The sequence below is a fragment of the Bos grunniens genome, chromosome X (assembly GCF_055505025.1).
Source record: "Bos grunniens cultivar Pamir isolate PY7600 chromosome X, Bosgru_T2T1.0, whole genome shotgun sequence".
Classification (NCBI taxonomy): domain Eukaryota; kingdom Metazoa; phylum Chordata; class Mammalia; order Artiodactyla; family Bovidae; genus Bos; species Bos grunniens.
Window position 1 is genome coordinate 84,435,149 of NC_141194.1, and position 21,189 is coordinate 84,456,337.

A 21,189-nucleotide genomic window follows, 5' to 3' on the forward strand; every position below is an offset into this window, starting at 1 on the left:
CAGGTGGCCAAAGTATTGGAGCTTCAGCTTCAGCATCAGTCTATCCAATGAATATGCAGGGTTGATTTCCTTTAGGATTGACTGGTTTGATCTCCTGGCTATCCAATGGACTCTCAAAAGTATCCTCCAGCACCACAGTTCAAAAGTATCAATTCTTCGATGCTCAGTCTTCTTTATGGTCCAACTCTCACATCCATACATGACTACTGGCAAAACCATAGTTTGAGTATACGGAACTTTGTCGGCAAAGTGATATCTTTGCTTTTGAATATGCTGTCTAGGTTCATCATAGCTTTTCTTCCAAGATGATCTGATTTACTATTGTCTAATATCAATAACCTCAGATATGCAGATGACACCACCCTTATGGCAGAAAGTGAAGGGGAACTAAAAAGCCTCTTGATGAAGGTGAAAGAGGAGAGTGAAAAAGTTGGCTTAAAGCTCAACATTCAGAAAATGAAGACCATGGCATCTGGTCCCATTGCTTCATGGGAAATAGATGGGGAAACAGTGGAAACAGTGTCAGACTTTATTTTTGGGGGCTCCAAAATCACTGCAGATGGTTACTGCAGCCATGAAATTAAAAGACGCTTACTCCTTGGAAGGAAAGTTATGACCTACCTAGATAGCATATTGAAAAGCAGAGCCATTACTTTGCCAACAAAGGTCCGTGTAGTCAAGGCTATGGTTTTTCCAGTGGTCATGTATGGATGTGAAATTTGGACTGTGAAGAAGGCTGAGCGCCGAAGAATTGATGCTTTTGAACTGTGGTGTTGGAGAAGACTCTTGAGAGTCCCTTGGACTGCAAGGAGATCCAACCAGTCCATTCTGAAGGAGATCAGCCCTGGGATTTCTTTGGAAGGAATGATGCTAAAGCTGAAACTCCAGTACTTTGGCCACCTCATGCGAAGAGTTGACTCATTGGAAAAGACTCTGGTGCTGGGAGGGATTGGGGGCAGGAGGAGAAGGGGATGACAGAGGATGAGATGGCTAGATGGCATCACTGACTTGATGGACGTGAGTCTGAGTGGACTCCAGGAGTTGGTGATGGACAGGGAGGCCTGGCGTGCTGCGATTCATGGGGTTGCAAAAATCGGACACGACTGAGCACCTGAACTGAACTGAACTGAATATAGCTCTTGCTGCTATGTGGAGGGCATGAGTGAAAGAAGAGAAACAACTTCAGGGTGACCTAAACTAAGCTGGTGCCTGATGTCCCTTTCCATTTAGACAGAAACCTGAGAGCAAAATACAAATTCTGCCCAGATAAACACAGACTCAAGGCCACTGTTTTCTGGAAACCTTCCCAAAGCTATGATTCCATAGATTGCTAGCTCTGTGACCAGTGGCTCAGTGGTTGGAATATGTATGCCATGTCCAGCCCTACGGACAAGGCCCCCTTGATCAGTAAGGCCCCCTTGATCAGTTAATGGGAAAGATGGTTACTAACAAGAACACAATACAGTGATAAAGAGATTTTAAGATGTGATAGCAGCATTCATTCATCGAAATTTTAAAGAGCCCCACTAATCCCCAGCACTGGGTCTTTTATGCTTTCTAGTTGGTAGGGTGCTAGGTGCTAGGGAGGAGAAGAAAGAGAGAATGGGAGAGAGAGAACTCAGCTCACAAGGGAGCTTATACATTAGAGGAGGAGATCAAGACATGAACACAAACAGAAATCACACAAAATATATTGAGGTTAAGTATCCAAAGGGAGATAGAAATACAATAAATAATTGTCATTTATTTAACACTCAATGTATGTGAAGCACTGTGTTAAGTTTTACATACATTCTCCTGTAATAGTCATAAGTCTATGGAATAGGTAATATGATCACCCATGATGCTATAATAGCAGCTAACATTTATTAAGTGCTTTATATCAGCCAGGCATTGGGTTAGGTGTTTTGAAATATCTTATATAGTTTTATTTCCATTCTACAGATGAGGATAATCAGGCCCTGAAAGGATAGGTGACTTATATAAGATAACAGAACTGGGAAGGTACAGCTGTGATATTCAAACACAGGTTTGACTCTCAAGCCCACACTCTTAACATGTTCTGGAAGTTCAGAGCAGGTGGCTTCTAACTTAGTCTGGGAGGTACATGTGTATAGGGAGGAAGACTCCATGGAAGAGAGAAAGTGTGAAGATGAGAAGGAAAGAAACTATACAGGGCCTGGCAACTGGCCTCACTTGGCAGAGCTGGCGGTATGTGATGGGGAGAACCTGTCTATCACTCCAGACTTGGTCTTGGGGTACCTTGGTTCTTGGTTCTCCTAAGGCCCCAGAGAGTTCAAACATCTTTAACTACCCTTCAAAGAAGGATAAGGTTTAGATTTGCAAACTCAAAACATGATGAGCAAGGAGTTGGCAGACCCTTCTTTAGTTTATGTCTTCGGTAGAAGCAGCCTTTGACATTCATAACATTGAAAACAAGATCCCAGACGGACAGGGAATCCAGGGGAGGCAAAACCCAGCAACCAACACCACATCTCAAGCCAGCAAAGAAAGTTCATCATGCATCACTGCTTACACAACAGCAAAAATTTGCCAGTGATGTAAACCTCCATCAATATGGGATTGATGAGTTAAGTTAGGATGCATCTGCAGAAAAGAACACTGTGTTGTTCAAAAGGATGAAGTGAAACTATATATTCTGACAAAGAAAGACATTTCCAAAAGCTTATAAGGTAAAAAAGTAGGTCACACAACATTCTCTGTAGCATGATTCGATTTATATCACAGATCTGTGTTTATGAATACACAAAACCACGAACCACAGTTATCCAGAAGTTGGTCATCACAAAGAATTACAGAAGGACTTTCTAATTCATATACTTTTGAATGCTGCTGACCTTTACATGCTTATATTACTTTTATCATTGGAAAAAGTACAATAGTTTCCATTTTACAAAACAAAAGAAACTTTCTTGGATCACCTTCCATCCATCCTGACTTTTGTAACTACAACATATCTTAGGTTCAGCAGTGCATCTGAAATTATATCCTACCACTTTCCCACAAATGACTTAAGACAAGACAGCGATATATTAACCAGGTTATAACACAGGTGAAATAGACTGGCAATTGATCAAAAATTTTACACAAAACATAGGTAGCAAGCAGGAGAAAAGTCACCAGAGAAAGGCCACAGGGCTTTTCCACTTTTACTAGTAACTTAGATCAGTGATCCCCAACCTTTTTGGCACCAGGGACTGATTTCCCAGAAGACCATTCTTCCATGGACTAGGGAGTTGGGGGGCGAAATAGTTTCAGGATGAAGCACGCGCATAACATTTATTGTGCACTTTATTTCTAATGTAATGGTGCTGCTGATCTGACAGGAGGTACCAGTCTGTGGCCCAGAGGCTGGGGATCCCAGACTTAGATGACACAGAAAACGTACTTACCACGTCTGAAGATGACCCAAAACTGGCGGGGATATCAAATTTGTTGAAGAACAGAACTGAGATTCAAAATGAGCTCAGAATGGCTGGAGTACAGGGCTAAAATTAAAAGAAGAAATAAGGTGAAAATTATAAGATAAAGAAAAATATTCTCAAAAATTTAAAAGTCTATTTTGTGAGGCCAGAATAAGGGAAGCATGGCTTGGCAGCAGGTCACATAAAAACAGGCAATTCAGAAAAGATCTAGCAGTTCAAGTTGACCCATAGCATAATGTAACTAAATTATGTAGCTGCTAAAAATGGAGCACATTTTAGGTTGTATTAATTAAAGTATGGTTTCTAGACCCCAGAATATAATTGTCACACTTCAGTCTCTGCTGTTCTCTCCCAGAGTCTCCTGTTCCAATCTATGCCCCACATTGCAAGAGGATCATTAACAAAGGGAAACATCTCCAGAGGATGGTCACGAACTTGACAAAGGAGCTGAAAACCATCCCATAACAAGAGTGGCTCTTGAAGGGACCAGAGACACAGGGTCTAAAAAAGAGAAACATCCCATATAGGATACCCGCATGCTTTCAAATCTCGGAAGCATTCCCATATACGTACTTAACTGGGTTGCTCAGGTGACAGAACTAGGACTACTGCCACCTAGTGGTAGCAAGGAGGCAGATTTTTCAGTAAACCTGTCAAAAAAGGATTTCTGACCTTGAGAGGGTCCTGCAGGACGTGGAGTAGCCTGGTAAGACTGTTATTTTAAGACAAGGATGGATGAACAGATACCCAGTGGCAGAATCACAGTAACCAGGGCCCTTTCAGCTTTAAAAGATTACATCTTTCTCCTATGAGATCGCCATGTCCTCCCTGGATCAATGAGCCTCTCTCTGTGGTCTACAGAGTGGTAAGGACAGCTGGACAGGAACTACTGAGGCTGTCCCCTCTTGCTTATTGTTATCCAAGACCTGGGTGGGCAAAACTCACTGCTTATCTTATATTTTTATTTGACTTATTTAGTTTTGTTTCCTATCCTCATCTAATGGGCTATAAGTATAAGCAGGGATCCTGTATGTCCTGTTTTTGGCTAACTCTCAACCTCTGGAATATCAGTAGCAGATGGTAGGTGCTCAGTAAATATTTAACCAAATGAGTGCTGCTGCTGCTGCTAAGTCGCTTCAGTCGTGTCCGACTCTGTGTGACCCCATAGACGGCAGCCCACCAGGCCCCCCCGTCCCTGGGATTCTCCAGGCAAGAACACTGGAGTGGGTTGCCATTTCCTCCTCCAATGCATGAAAGTGAAAAGTGAAAGTGAAGTCGCTCAGTCGTGTCCAACTCTTAGCCACCCCATGGACTGCAGCCTACCAGGCTCCTCCATCCATGGGATTTTCCAGGCAAGAGTACTGGAGTGGGGTGCCATTGCCTTCTCTGAACGAAATGACTAGTGCATCCCAAATTGACATCATTTTCAGAAGTTTTAATTTTCTCAATAAAAGACATTTCAGATTTAAGAACCAGATCTCACAATAATAACAAGCAGTTGTATCTTAGTAGTAGGATTCCAGGTGATTTTGTTTGTTTCTCCATTTCCCCAATTTTTTTTATGCAATCATATTGCATTACCTAGCCATCGTCATTGTAATAGCTAACATCTACTGAGTGCTTTCCTTGTGCCAGGCATGGGGATAAGCACTTTACTTGGATTAATTCATTTAAGCTCACAATAGCCTTTTCAGTTGGCACTAGTATTACTCCCATTTTAAAGACCAGGAAACTGAGAAACAGGGAGGTGATATGACTTGCCCAAGGTGATACAACTAATATCAGGCAGAATTCAAAGGCCATGTTTTTACCCCCTGACATCAATGTAAGATGAAAAATGATTACGATGAGAATGACAACTAACATTTCTTTAGTCCTAATCATGTATAATATGTGTTAGTCACTCAGTCATGTCTGAGTCTTTGTGACCCCATGGACTATAGCTCTCCAGGCTCCTCTGTCCATGGGATTCTCCAGGCAAGAATAATGGAGTGGCTTGCCATTCCCTTCTCCAGGGGATCTTCTTACCCCAGGGATTGAACCCGGGTCTCTCACACTGCAGGCAGATTCTTTACCATTTATTTGTATAAGGTTCTGTGCTGTTTCCAAAACATGACCTCCTTCAATGCTCAGAACAGTCCCTTAAAGTGGGAACTATTATTATGACCATTGTACAGTATCAGCCCCTTCTGTAACGTAATCAACCATGTCCACTGCCCCACCTGGACTCTATTTTGATTTCATGAGAATCATACTTTTCTTGATTGTCTCTTCTGTATTCCAGCCAAGTGAAGAAGTGATTATCTGCCAGTCACTACTTGAACCCTCCACTCTATGGAGATTAGGTCTCCAACATAGATAACTGTGCTGTTGTCCCTTTCTAGAATGTCCTTCTTTCCTCTTTCACCACAATCCTACTAATTTTTTTTTCCAAACACAGCTCAAATGCAACTCCCTCCAGGAATCCTTCAGTGATCAGCCCTTTCCACCACAATCTCTCTTATTATACAGCCTGTACATTTCATTCAGCCTGATCATCTCTGGCTTGGTAGTGCTGGCTCTCCTTCAACTCACATATGTCCCTTTTTCTCAGTTAGACTAGAGCTCACAGAGGCAGCTAGGTCTTGAGTTTCTTGGCATGCCCTGAATAAATGGTCTCTTAGCTTCCCCTTAGTAGGTGCTCAGTAATTATTTTGCTGATTTCATAATGATAATCTCACCTCACAGCTGTAAAACATTGTCTTTTCCAATAGGTCTCATACATATTGTCTCACTTTTGCTTCAAAGGAGACAAACAAGATTTTACTTTTCTCATTTTCACAGTAAAGTAAGTTGAAGGCCAGGGAGGCTAAGTAAGCTGTCTCAGGTCACACATCTCAGAATTCAGCCCAGCCCTCTGGACTCGAAGCCCCAGATTCTTTATCCTAGAACACACTGATTCTACTGGAAGGTACCGCTGGCTGGGAGTAATGCTAATAACATTCCTATAAAGACCTTGTCTTGATCCTATCACTGGAGCGAAAGCAATAAAGAGTGACAAGAGGCCATATCCACGGTTGAGATTGGGAAGGCAGGTAAATTCACACACTCTGTGCCGAGAAGTGCCTGGTGCTTATCAGATGGGTGGTGATGACTGTGTTATATCCCCTGTGAGGAGGACACTTGGGACTGAACAAAACGTTGTCCTCCACAAAGGCCAGCGTGGCTCAATCCTCAGCAGAAGTGGGGCAGTCCAGCAGGCACGGGGTGAATGAGAGAGAGCACTAAGAAGCAAGAAAGGTGGGTTCAAGATCCCGCTCTGATCCTATCTAGCTGTGTGACCACAGGGAAGGTGACCAGCCTCTCTGAGGCTGTACTTCCTTCCTCACTAGTCGATGTCCCATGACAAAGCCTCTCATAGACCCTGTGTTCCACGAACTGGTGATCCACAAACCAAATTTGGGCCAGGAACGTATTTTCTTGGGCCCAAATACTGTTTAAAATTGTTTTGATCTGGTAAGCAACACTTAAAAATCAGAAGATTTTATAGAAATATTCAGTTTCCAAGCTTTCTAGAAAAAAATAGGAAGACCTGGCAACATTAAAAAAGTGGAAGACTTTACATAAAATTTGATTTCCAGTCTTTCTAGAAAACAATATCTGGATATACGTGATTATTTTTGTACATTGTTTATTCTTTACAATATAACATGATAGGTTTTGATAAGTAGCACAGAGAAAATATAAAGCAGATAGGGAGTTCTGAAGTAGTAGGGCAGGGGAATCCAGCAAGGCCTGCAGTTAACAGAAGCTGCTCTGAGAAAGCCTCACTGCCAAAGGAAGCTATTCCCAGGACCACAGTGGGCTGGAGTCCAGGTGTTTCGGCTCCCTTTAGATGGCGCGTGTAGGGAAAGGTTTAGGAGTGCTAATGCCCTTCACATACCAAGTAGGGAGTAAGAAGACACTGACCTTGGCTGATGTGAATTTAAACACAATTTTAAGCTTATTTTTTGATTTCACAAAGGCAACAAAAGAGTTTCAAGTGGTAAAATAAGTATCAAAGTCTGAGAGAAGGAGACAAGCAAATTGTATTTACAAAGCATTCGCTAATCAAGAGCAACTAAACACTGTCATTCACCCAGATGCATTTTCTGTCTAATGGGGGTCAAAGCAATTAGCCTGATACCTGTAGCAATATCCTGCCTTGCCCTTACATCTCAGGCCAGGGCCATTACAAGGTATCAGAACTCATTCTAATCAGAAAACAACCAACTCTGTCAACCCAAGCACAGCATGGCAGAGACGTGAAGAGGAGAAATGGATCCTACTCCATTCTCTTGTTGGCCATTTATTGTCTGGGCTGGGACCTGACAGGTGATTTCTCTGGATACCAGTGTTTCTAAATGGAACATAGCACCCATTAGTACACTCCAACATTTTGGGTCATGATCTACAGTAAGAAATATGTTTGTCATTCATATAGCACACATTACTAAACATATATATATATATATATATATATATATATGTAGATAGACAATAAACATATCATGAAGCAATCCTTACCCTTATTGTGTGTATTGTGCATTATTATTTCCCAGTTCATCCCCCCCTCCTTTTTTTAATCCTGATCACTACTCACTAAATTGATATCCTTAACTGTAGGTAATAATTGGCAGCTTGAAAAACACTGTTTCAGACTAATGGTTCCCAAATCTGGTGCCACATCAGAGTCCCTTGGAGTCCTTGTTAAATACATATACTTCTGCTCCCTTCCAAACCTACAGAATCAGAATTTCTTCAGCGTGAGACCTAAGAATCTATATTTTCTTTTACCAAGGACCAGCCATACACTGGCATTAAGACATCACAGTTCTCCTCAAGACGTAGAAGCAAATAACAGCAATCACAGTCATTACTATCAAACACCTACTTCATGCCAGTGCTGCCAGCATAAGCACTTTCCATTCATTGACTCACTTAAATCCTCAGAGCAACTCCACTTTATAGATGAGGAAACTGAGGCTCAGAGAGTCTCCACTTTATAGATGAGGAACTGAGCTCAGAGACATAGATAGAGAGGTCAAGGAAGTGGTGGGGCTATGATTCATGGGGGCTCTGTTTCCATCCTTACTGATCCCTCCACCCTCTCCCCTCTGTAGTTCCAGAGACCTTGGATCTATGCTAGATGTTCTATACCAATTCAAGTTCAAGACCATACCCCAAGGGTTCCAACCAACAAAGGCAAGAAAAGGTGTAAAACAAAACAATAAGAGTTGCACTTATATTGAATTTTGACTGTCCAAAGCATATGTGTGTCTATTTTCTCCACATTTATTCCTTTCAGGTATCCTGTGAGGCAGAAAGTGTTAGTCAAAGTGTTAGCTGCTCAGTTGTGTCTGACTCTTTGCAACCCCATGGACTGTAGCCCGCCAGGCTCCTCCGTCCATGGAATTCTCCAGGTAAGAATACTGGAGTGGGTAGCCATTCCCTTCTCCAGAGGATCTTCACACCCCAGGTATCAAACCCAGGCCTCCTGCATTGCAGGCAGATTCTTTACCATCTGAGCCGCCAGGGAAGATGGCAGAAGAGGCAGAAAAAAAAAAATACAGAGACACAAAGAGGGGAAGTGACTTACCCAAGGTCTGACAGCAAATCAAAGAAAAGCTATCCCAGGCAGGGTCTACTACCGACTCCCCAGGCAGGGTCTACTACTGCTCTTGGGCTGGCTTTCTCCAGGGTTTCTAGATCCACCCCACTTCAAGTCTATCTCCCTTTAAAGTAGAAAAGGAAGAAGACCTGGTACTTTCTGCCTCCCTCTTTACAGGATTTACTATCAACTTCTGAAATGAGCACACTCTGTATACACACTGCCTGAGGGACAGGTTGCCCCAAACCGCCTACACAAGGCTGTACTGAAAACTGGCAGTATTTCTGTTTTTGCCATATAATTTGGAAACAGAAAACTCTGCACCATGCTTCAAAGAAAACTAATGGATTCAAGGATGAAAGGAAAAGGCATTATCCCTCCCACACAAGGTAAATGCCACCAGCCAAGAGTGAGGCAGTGGTTGGAAGTCACTGCCGAGCAAAATGTTGTGAGCCCACAGAAAGCCAAGGCGGTGGAGTGGATCAATCTCTGTGATGGCAGAAAGGGGCTGGAGGGATGAATGACCCCCATTTAGCTTCCTTGGCTGAGACCCTTCCTCTGTTGAGAACATCCCTTCTGTTTCTGCCACAGAAAGGGGTGTTGTTCGCAATGTGTATACATTTATGTGACACATGACTAGCTCTTTATCAAACACTCTTATTGATTCTAACATTTTTCTTCACTCCTTCCCCTTCACCATGCAGGTTGTTCCCTCTCTCCCCTTAACAAATCCCAAGGATCATCTAACACACACACTATTTGGTGAAAATAAAAGCAAGCCATCCTTCTCTTGGCCTCCGTCTCCCCATCTCTAAAGTCAATTATTGTTGCTTAGCAGCTAAGTCATGTTCGACTCTGTAACCCGCCAGGCTGGACTATACCCCGCCAGGCTCCTCTGTCCATGGGATTCTCCAGACAAGAATACTGGAGTGGGTTGTCATTTCCTTCTCTAGGGGATCTTCCCGACCCAGGGATCGAACCCGAGTTTCCTGTGTCTCCTGCACTGGCAGGCAGGCTCTTTACCATGCACCACCTGGGAAGCCCACATAAAGTCAATGAGTTAAACCAAATGGTCTGTTAGGTCCCTTCTGTAGTTCTAGGGTGCGGATAAAGTATGTAGGTAAAGCCCTACATATAGCCCACAAATGTGACTCAGGATCTGAGCAGGGAGGGGCAAACTGATTTCAAATTGTGTTTTAAACAGTTGTCTTTTGTTAAAGGGGGTCCAAAAGGTGGGATAAAGAAAAAAAAGAAACATTTCTACCATGCCCATGATCGGGCTAACATCCTAACAACGAAGGTCACTCCCTTTTTTCTGTCTCTTGCTTTACTTTTTGTTCTCTCTACACGTGGTTGCAAAGCCTGCCTAGTCAGTTGCCTCTTCCCTGTGTGTCAGTTTCACATCCCAGGTGAAGGTGCAGGGAGCAATCTGGCCCTGTAATAGCCGAGGTTACAGCCACGCAGAGCTTCAAGTTAATGCCAGTCTCACCTCCACAGAAGCACTCCACTTGATGTCAGAAAAATTGGAAGAGGTGTTAAATTTGCTTTGTGATTGCAACTCCTTTTTAGTTGGGGGAGGCTGGCTTAGGATTTGATGGTTTTATAGATTTCAATATCAAGAAAGTAGAAAAGATCTCAGCTTTTTAATTTACATTGTCAATCACCAAAGTGGCTCCTTCCCCAAGGGGATGCTAACTAGATCAGCACTTGCTGCGGTTTTGCCAACACAGCATGGGCACCTCTCCCACCTGCTTCCTGGGGCTGGGTTCAAGATGATGAGATTGCATAAGGGAAACAGTTCCAGGGCATTTAAAAAAAAAAAACAGAGGAAATAAAAATACTCTCACCCTTCCACAGTACAGCAGATGCACTTCAGTCAAACCGCCACCATTTGAATCAAGTTACGGACTCTCCTGGGTCTCAGGTTGCTCATCGTCAAATGGGAATAATATTAATAATACCTCCAAAGGTTATTGTGGAGAGTAAATGGGTAAAGTGCCTAAAGCAATGCCCCACCACATGCTAATGCCTCAATAACTGCAGTTATGCTGACTATTATAATTTCTCTTGGCCAAACCAGTCTCTAACCAGCATTTTCTGGTCATCTCATTTCACCTGAGTGAAAGTCACTCAGTTGTGTCTGACTATTTGCGACCCCATGGAATAGCCCATGGAATTCTCCAGGATAGAATACTGGAGTGGGTAGCTGTTCCTTTCTCCAAGGGATCTTCCAACCCAGGTCCCCCACAGTGTATGCAGATTCTTTACCAACTGATCCACCAGGGAAGCCCTCTCATTTCACCAGAGGATCTAAAAGCACACTAGCGATGAGGTTGAGCTGAAGTGCATCTTGGAGCCATTTGGGTGGGTTGAAGCTGCCCATTTTCCAGTTGCTGCCCTGCTGTTTATTCACTCAGCAAATATTTATTGACCACCTATTACACGGCAGGCACTGTACTAGGTGATGAGATACTAGTGAACAAGATAAAGTCCTTGCTTCATAGTGTAAACACTCTAGAAGGGTCGGAGGGGGTGCACGGTATGCAGACAAGAAATACAATGAATGAGACAGGGATGAGCTCTCATGATCCGGAGATCTAAAGCCAGTAAGGCTGGGGTGGGGGTTGGGGCATGGGAAAAGGGCGGTGTGAGATGAGACTGCAGAGGAAGGCAGGGGCCAGATCAGTAGAGCCTTTCAGGCCAGGTGAGGAGTTTTATCTTCATCCTAAGAACACTGGGAAATAAATGGAAGATTTCAAGCAAAGGGTCAATACACTATGTGTGGCTGAGAGGAAGAGGAACATTGTAGGCGAAAAATTATAAGTCGTACTTTGAACAGTGCATCGACTCTGGCTGCCCAGGTAAGCAGCTGATCTGTCAGTTTCTGTATCTTAAGTTCCTTCCCACTGAGGATCTCAAAGCATGAGGGGCCTCTGGAAAATTGGTAATCCCTGCTCCTTATCTTTGGCTCAGCAGGTTTCTTTTTGTGCCTCCTTTGGCCGAAGATGAAATAATGATTTCAGTTTGTTCCTACCAGTTTTCCAAGATTCTTCATTTATTTACAGGATCCTGATACTTCTCAGTCTCTCTCACATACATGCACATGCTCACGTGCGTGCTCACACACACACACACACACATTTATCATTTCCCAATGTTGCTTTTTATCTGATCACTCTTTGTCATGACCTGAAAACCTTCCACTTTGGGGCATACACCTTCATTCAAGGACAAGGATTCTCCATCTGCTGCCACCAAGAAATCGCCCAGAGTTTCACAGCTTCACCCTAACCCTCTCCCCGTGACAGGAGAAAGGTATGTGGAGCAGAGCCAAGTGAGCTGAGAAAATGAGTCTAGCACTGAGAAATTAAAGAAAGTAATGTTGACTGGGGCAGGGGGATTAATCAGGAAATCTTAAGGTCACTGTGATCTCTTTGATTGCATTAACATCCAGTAGCAGAAGACTACAGATTGATCAGTGTTACAGCAGCAGGGAGGGGGAATGAACCTGGAAGTCTAATGCCCAGAGCTCCATCTTCCTAATGCCCACTAGCCTTCAAGCCAGTGGCTCAGCTGATAAAGAATCCACCTGCCAGTGCAGGAGACTCAGGAGATGCGAGTTTGCTCCCTGGGTTGGGAAGATCCCCTGGAGAAGGAAATGGCAACCCACTCCAACATTCTTGTCTGGGAAATCCCATGGACAGAGGAGCCTGGCGAGCTACAGTCCATGGGGTCACAAAGCCAGACATCTTCCATAGGGAGAATTAATGCCAGTAGATGAAGCCAGATCTCTTCATTTCTGAGCCAGTCACACTCCCTTAGAACCCACTTCCTCCCTAGAAGTGTATCAGGTCATCTATGCTCCATGCTAAATCATTTCAGTCATGTCTGACTCTTTGCAACCCCATGGACTCCTCTGGCTCCATGGAGCTCACCAGGCTCTTCTGTCCGTAGGGAAGAATGTTCTCCAGGCAAGAATACTGGAGTGGGTTGCCATGCCCTCCTCCAGGGGATCTTCCCAACCCAGGGATCGAACCCACATCTTTTACAAGTCCTGCACTGACAGGTGGGCTCTTTACCAGTAGGCACCAGATAGCTTTCATTAAATTACCCCCTTGCACACTGCGCCCATTCTTCAGATTCGATCAGACTATCCTTTCCTCCAAATAGCCCTTTCTCCAGATGGCTTAGGGAAGACTCTTGAAGAACTAATCACTCATGGTGAGCCAAGTACTGGGTTGGCCAAAGGTTCGTTTGTGCTTTTCCATAACATCTTTATGGATAAGTCTTCGGGGCCTGCCCTTGCTCCATCAGCTCGGACACTTACTTCCTAGAGTCTCTTGCACCTTTTTCTTAATTTGTCCATATTTCCAGAAGAGAAAAGCAGTCTGCCTTCTGCAGTGACAGGTTGTAGACCTGGCTCCCATAAGCAGAAGACACCAGGCTGGTTTACCTTTGCCTCTTTCTAGTCAGCAAACCACAGCAACCTGAACTGATCTGTACAGGCCTTTGAGGAGAAGGGTTACTTAATGAGGACAAGCACAGGAAAGGAAATATCAATCAATAACAATTGTAGGTCTGGTTTCTCCAGCTCCAACCATGTGCCAAGCACAGGGCTAAGAGCTCTAAACAGATTAACTCTCATAGGAAGGCAGGTGTGGTGCAGATCACTGTTTCATAGTTGCAAAAAATGAGGCTCAGAGACATGAAGGAACTTGTTTGAGGGCCCACAGCTAGCAGTGAGCAAAGCTGGGGTTTTAAACCCATACCTGTCTGATATCAGAGCAAGTACTCATAATCAGTTGAGTGTGCCATGCTAGACGTGGGAACACCCTTGTTTTCAGCCTTTCTTCCCTTCACATGAGATGTATCCAGAATCATTGTGATGACTCCCACATCTCTGGCTCCAGCCTTGACCTATTTGGTGTCAGTCTTAACTAACTCCTTTCTACTGGATAGTTCCTTTCCACTCATGTCGCCTAGTTACTCAAACTTAACATGCCAAGAGGTTATTTTTTCACCAACCAGCTCTCCATCTCAATTTGCCTCTTTCTGTCAGTTAATCCCCATTCCCAAGCTCCTACCTTCAGGATTCTCTCCAACTACTCTCTCTGACCTCATGTGTTCAGGCACCAAATTGTGGTGATTTCCTATCTACACTGTCTCTTGAGTCTACCCCTTCTTCCATTTCAAATGCTTGTTACACATGTGTGCATGCTCAGTCATGTCCAGCTCTTTGCAACTCCCATGGACTGTAAGCTGCCAGGCTCCTCTGTCCATCGGATCCTCCAGCAAGAATACTGGAGTGGGTTGCCATTCGCTTCTCCAGGGGATCTTCCTGACCCAGGGATCAAACCCATATCTCCTGTGTCTCTGGCAGTGGCAGATGGATTCTCTACCACTGAGCCACCTGGGAAACCTCCTGTTGATTGAATTAAACACACACACAGACACACAATTTATAATCTCACAGTTCCCATGCGTGAGTCTGAAGTCCAGGCATGGTACACCTGGATCTTCTGCTCAGGGTCTCTCTGGGCTGAAAAGGTGTCAGCCAGGGTTGTGATTCTCATCTCAAGTTCTACTAATACAAAGTGTAGAAGCGTAGTATAAAGAATTTTCATATACTTTTCACTCAGATTCCTCAAATGTTAACATTTTCTAACATTTGCTTCATCCTTTTCTCTTTTAATGAATATTTATGCTCACATACACAATTATTTTTTTCCGAACCATTTGAGAGTAAGTTGCAGGCATCATGCCCCTTTATCCTTAAGTAATTCAGTGTTTATTTTCTAAACAAAAGAAGGGTAATTCTCTTATGTAGCCACTGTAAAATTATTAAAATCAGGAAATTAATATTGATATAACATTATCATGTAATCAAAAACCTTCTTTCAAATTTCATCAATTATGCCAATATCATCCTTTAAAACAAACAAAAAAAATAAAACCAAAATTTTTCTGCTATAGGACTCAATTTATAATATAAATTTATACATCAGATCAGTTCAGTTCAGTTGCTCAGTTGTGTCCGACTCTTTGTGACCAAATGAACCGCAGCATGCCAGGCCTCCCTGTCCATCACCAACTCCCAGAGTCCACACAAAACCATGTCCATTGAGTCGGTGATGCCATCCAGCCATCTCATCCTCTGTCATCCCCTTCTCCTCCCGCCTTCAATCTTTCCCAGCATCAGGGTCTTTTCAAATGAGTTAGCTCTTCCCATCAGGTGGGCAAAGGATTGAAGTTTCAGCTTCAACATCAGTCCTTCCAACGAATACCCAGGACTGATCTCCTTTAGGATGGACTAGGTTGGATCACCTTGCAGTCCAAGGACTCTCAAGAGTCTTCTCCAACACCACAGTTCAAAAGCATCAATTCTTTGGTGCTCAGCTTTCTTTATAGTCCAACCCTCACATCCATACCCGGCCATTGGAAAAACCGTAGCCTTGACTAGATGGACTTTTGTTGACAAGGTAATGTCTCTGCTTTTTAGTATGCTGTCTAGGTTGGTCATAACTTTCCTTCCAAGGAGCAAGTGTCATTTAATTTCATGGTTGCAATCACCATCTGCAGTGATTCTAGAGCCCAGAAAAATAAAGTCTGACACTGTTTCCACTATTTCCCCATCTATTTGCCATGAAGTGATGGGACTGGATGCCATGATCTCAGTTTTCTGAATGTTGAGTTTTAAGCCAACTTTTTCACTCTCCTCTTTCACTTTCATCAAGAGGCTCTTTAGTTCTTCTTCAATTTCTGCCATAAGGGTGGTGTCATCTGCATATCTGAGGTTATTGATATTTCTCCCAGCAATCTTGATTCCAGCTTGTGCTTCATCCACCCCAGCGTTTCTCATGATGAACTCTGCATATAAGTTAAATAAGCAGGGTGACAATATACAGCCTTGACATACTCCTTTTCCTATTTGGAACCAGTCTGTTGTTCCATATCCAGTTCTAACTGTTGCTTCCTGACCTGCATATAGGTTGTTCAAGAGGCAGGTCAGGTGGTCTGGTATTCCCATCTCTTGAAGAATTTTCCACAGTTTATTGTGATCCACACAGTCAAAGGCTTTGGCATAGTCAATAAAGCAGAAATAGATGTTTTTCTGGAACTCTCTTGCTTTTTTGATGATCCAGTGGATGTTGGTAATTTGATCTCTGGTTCCTTTACTTTTTCTAAAACCAGCTTGAACATCTGGAAGTTCACGGTTCATGTATTGCTGAAGCCTGGCTTGGAGAATTTTGAGCATTACTTTACTAGCGTGTGAGATGAGTGCAATTGTGCGGTAGTTTCAGCATTCTTTGGTGTTGCCTTTCTTTGGGATTGGAATGAAAACTGACCTTTTCCAGTCCTGTGGCCACTGCTGAGTTTTCCAAATTTGCTGGCATATTGATGCACCACTTTCACAGCCTCATCTTTCGGGATTTGAAATAGCTCAACTGGAATTCCATCACCTACAGTAGCTTTGCTTGTAGTGATGCTTTCTACGGCCCACTTGACTTCACATTCCAGGATCTGGCTCTAGGTGAGTGATCACACCATCATGATTATCTGGATTGTGAAGATCTTTTTCTGTGAGGTTAGGTAATACTATTATTCCCATGTTACAGATAAGGAAACAGAGGGTAAGAGAGAATAAATAATTTGATTTGCTGAAATCATGACAGCTACTATGTATCAGATTTACACTATGTGCCAGTGTTAGTCACTCAATCATGTCTGACTCTTTGTGACCCCATGGTCTGTAGCCCACTGGGCTCCTCTGTTCATGGAATTCTCCAGGCAAGACTACTGTAGTGGGTTGCCATTTTCTTCTCCAGGGGATTTTCCCAACTAAGGGATTGAACACGGCTCTCCTGTATTGCAGGAAAACTCTTTACTGACTGAGCCACCAGGGGAGCCCTTACACTATGTGCCAGGCACTATCATAATCATGTTACGTGCTTTGCCTGATTTTAACTGACTGTAACCTGTGGTGAGCTGTGCTTAGTTGCTCAGTTGTGTTTGACTCTTTGCTTCCCCATGGACTGTAGCCCACCAGGCTCCTCTGTCCATGGGGATTCTCCAGGCAAGAATACTGGAGTGGGTTGCCATGTCCTCTTCCAGGGGATCTTCCCAACCCAGGGATTGAACCCAGGTCTCCCACATTGCAGGTGGATTCTTTTACTGTCTGAGCCACCAGGGAAGCCCGTAACCTGTGGAGATGGGTATTATTATTTTAATCTCCATTTGTAGATGAAGAAGCAGAGGCACAGAGAGGTTAAGCAACTTGCCCAAGATCACACAGCTGGTAACAAGCAAAGCCAGGATTGAAAGCTGGGCACAGTGGCTTCAGGGTTGGCATGCTTACACACAGTGCATGTGGCCTCCTTAAGAAGATATGCTGTCATGTTAAATCACTTCAGCCACGTATGACTGTTTGCAACCCTATGGACCATAGCCACCAGGCTCCTCTGTCTACAAGATTCTCCAGGCAAGAATACCGGAGTGAGTTGCCATACACTCCTCCAAGGGATTTTCCCAGCCCAGGCACTGAACCTACATCTCTTACATCTCCTGCATTGCAGGTGAGCTCTTTACCACTAGCACCAATGAAGCACATAAATAAGAGTCTTAAAGCTTTGAGCCTCACAAATGCTGAATTCACACAGAACCACTGCTGGTGTGTCCTGGCTAGAACCTCCTCTGTCAGAGCAACTTTGTCAACCCCAAATGCTTTCCTGTGTCCCACAAATCCCTCATGCTAAACCTCTGAGGCCAACTGACATGCCTGCTGATACTCAGCGGCCAGCTGCATGACCCAGATCGCATCACGGGAATTGCTCTGCAGACTGCTCTCCTCCAGCCCTGCCAGGCTACAGCCTTCTGGCATTTCAATCCCTTGATTGGCTTCTTGTGCAACCTCTGGACCTTAAACTTGGGTTTGGTACTGAGTCTTTCTAGTATCCCACCTTTATTGTTCTCCGAAGGAACCCCTCCCAGGTGGTTCTCCAAGTTTTGTGGTCCAGCTTGTATTAGCAGGAATGGCCACTCTCCGTCCAGGGCTGCAGGACCAAACCTGGGCTGCTTTCCCCTCTTCCTGGGTGGGCTGGTCTCCACCTCTAAGTCCCATAGAATGGGGACTTGAATAAGTTGCCTCCAACTCTGGGCTGCTTTGCAGAGCTTTCACCTGCCGTCTGGGGAGAAAAAAAAAAAGTCCGATTTCTCTTGATGGTGCTTCCTCCTAACAGCTCAGCTGGCCACAGATTGGCCAGAGCTGCTCCTCTGTGGGTGGTGACGCCTCAGAGTGCAGCCGCCAAGGGACCTCAACCTTGCCCTTACTCCACCCTCACGCCACCCTCTGGAGAAAAGAGGAAGTGATCTCAGGGGGGAAAAAAAAAAGTAAAGAGAATCTAAAGCTGGAGCAACATCGGGCCCCCTGCCCCAGCTTTCCCACTTTGTGCAGGAGCCTGGAATACAGGGGAATAAGAAGCAGAGGGTGGGTGTTGTTCTAGTAACCAGTCGGCTCCCTTTCAGGGCATTCTGTGGATTTCTAGATCCTCCTCTTCTAGGAGCTTGCCTGAGAGGGGTTAGCCAGAGCTGCAATCTGCAATTCCTGGCTCCAGGATGTTCTAATACAGGGCTTCTTTTTTTATCATTTTATTTTATTTATTTATTTTGGGCTGTTCTGGGTCTTCATTGCTGTGCAGGCTTTTTCTCTAGTTGTGGTGTGCAAGGGCTACACTCTAGTTGCTGTGTGTAGATTTCTCATCACGATGGCTTCTCTTGTTGCAGAGCACCTGCTCTAGGATGCATGGGCTTCAGTAGTTGTGGCACCTGGGCTCAGAACCAGCTCCCTGGCTCTAGAGCACAGGCTCAATAGTGTGGCACATGGGCTTAGTTGCTTCATGGCACTTGGGATCTTCCCGGATCAGGGATCGAACCTGTATCTCCTGCATTGGCAGACGGATTTTTTTTTTACCACTGAGCCACCAGGGAAGCCCAGTGCATGACTTCTTAACCTGGCCTCCAGACACGGGATTCATCCACAGAGAGGATATGATAATTTGGGTGCAGAAAATGCATCCTTGTCATCACTAATCTCTAACTTCAATTTCCTTTAATTCAACGTAGCATTTCCTTCGGTTATAAACATAAGCAACAACCCACAGTGGTATTAGCAGTACCTGGGACTTTGTCATCAGTGGAAGTCACAGATGGTTGCATATTGCATTACAACAGCTGCAGATCTCTTCAAGTAATGTTTGTGCTCATCACTGCTTTGAAAACATGGTAGTAACGAGACCTTCCACTAGATCTTGTTGCTTAATGTGTCATAAAGAAGCACAGATATTGGTATATCACAAATTCATTTTCAATAGTTTATAACTGTATTTCAGTATAATAGGTTTTCTTTTTATTTCTATATAGTTTGTCTTATGCATTTAAAAACATGGTTCTATCTTTCTACATTGTTGGTGGGAATGTAAATTGGTGCAGACATTATGGAAAACAGTATGGAGTTTCCTTACAAAGCTAAAAATAGAGTTGCCATATGATCCTGCCATCCCATTCCTGGGCATATATCCTGACAAAACTTTAATTCTAAAAGATATAGGCACCCCTATGTTCATAGCAGCACTATTCACAATAGCTAAGACATGGAAGCAACCTAAATGTCCATTGACAGATGAATGGATAAAGAAGATGTACAAATATACAATGAAATACTACTCATCCATAAAAAAGAATGAAATAATGCCATCTGCAGCGACATGGACCTAGAGATTATCACACTAAGTGAAGTAAGTCAGACAAAGACAAGTATCATATATCACTTATATTTGGAATCTAAAATATGACACAAATGAACCTACCTACGAAACAGAAACAGACACAGACTCGTGATTGCTGGGGGCGGGGGTGGTAGGGGAAGGGATGGACTGGGAGTTTGGGATTAGCAGATGAAAAATATTATACACAGAATGTATAAACAACAGGTCCTATTATATAGCACAGGGAACTATACTCAATATCTTGTAATAAACCATAGTGGAAAAGAATATTAAAAATGTATATACATACATAAATATGTGTGTAACTGAATCACTGCTGTAAAGTAGAAACTAATGCAACATTGTAAATCAACTATACTTCCATAAAATTAAACTTTAAAAAATGGTTCTAAACAGAGGTTCTGTCAGGTTCATAGGTCTACTAAAGGTTTCCATGGCACCCCAAAGTCAAACTCCCAGCTCTTAGGAATTCTGTGTGACTCTGGCCCAGGAACTAGATGGATGTATCTGTGCTTAGGGCTCATGCTGGGTGCTGGGATGCTGTGAAAGGAACAAGTCTGCAGGCAGAACAGAATAGAAACTCAGGTGTGGAGCTGACCACCACACCACAAGGCCAGGCCTCACCTCCTCACCGTTGCCATAGGAGCCCATCTTCCCTCCTCCAGGAAGCTGGAACAGCTCTGTGGCAGGTTCAAACTCATTCCCCATGGCACGGCATATGCCACCAGATGGCACCATTGTAGGTGCCGGTGGCCAGGAGGGGCTGCCATGCCAAAGGCTTTCATAATTGTAATCCAGTCTAATACAGTCACTGTTCCCAAGCTGTTGGGCTTGTTGTCCAGGCCCACTTAGGACCCTCAGAGACCTGAAAGCATGCAAAAGACTATGATGTCTACCTCATATGCAATTTAAAACAAAAGCAAAACTAAACTGTAAATGATTCTGCTGAACTTCCAGTGACATTTCTAGATTTCCTGAATGTGAAATTCCAGTCTTTGAAGTTGAACTTTCTTGTGCCCTAGATGTAGCAAGTCTGCCCATCAGGAAGACCAGCCCGTCCTGCTGGCAAAGGGTTAACCAAGCCGAATCCAGCTCTGGATGCCAACAGAGACCTAGCATCCCTATGCCCTCAGTCACAGTGTGTCAGACACTGGCACATCCCAGGACATATGGTAACTACTTCCAAATTTCTGATAGACTAAAAGGTTTTGTAACACTCTGTGGACCCTGCCCAGCCAATTCACATGGTTTAAACCAGCCCCAGTGTGGGTGAACCCCACTCTATGATTCAGAAAAATAAGGATCACTGAGGTATAGCAAGGGGCTTGCCCAG

At 43.9% G+C, this 21,189-nt stretch overlaps 1 protein-coding gene and 1 long non-coding RNA gene across 2 annotated transcripts in view; one reads left to right on the forward strand and one right to left on the reverse strand.

Annotated features, from left to right (window-relative positions):
- The window catches only part of LOC147340788 (uncharacterized), a 57,696-nt gene extending 54,184 nt beyond the window's left edge, over nt 1-3,512 (reverse strand). The window contains exon 1 of the long non-coding RNA XR_015159052.1: nt 3,414-3,512. This is a non-coding gene — a long non-coding RNA (uncharacterized LOC147340788). The remainder of the gene's footprint in view (nt 1-3,413) is intronic.
- The window catches only part of LOC147340787 (protein FAM209-like), an 87,723-nt gene that overhangs the window by 58,136 nt on the left and 8,398 nt on the right, over nt 1-21,189 (forward strand). The window contains exon 2 of the mRNA XM_086388090.1: nt 20,879-21,028. Coding sequence (XP_086244216.1) covers nt 20,879-21,028 — 150 coding nt within the window. The remainder of the gene's footprint in view (nt 1-20,878; nt 21,029-21,189) is intronic.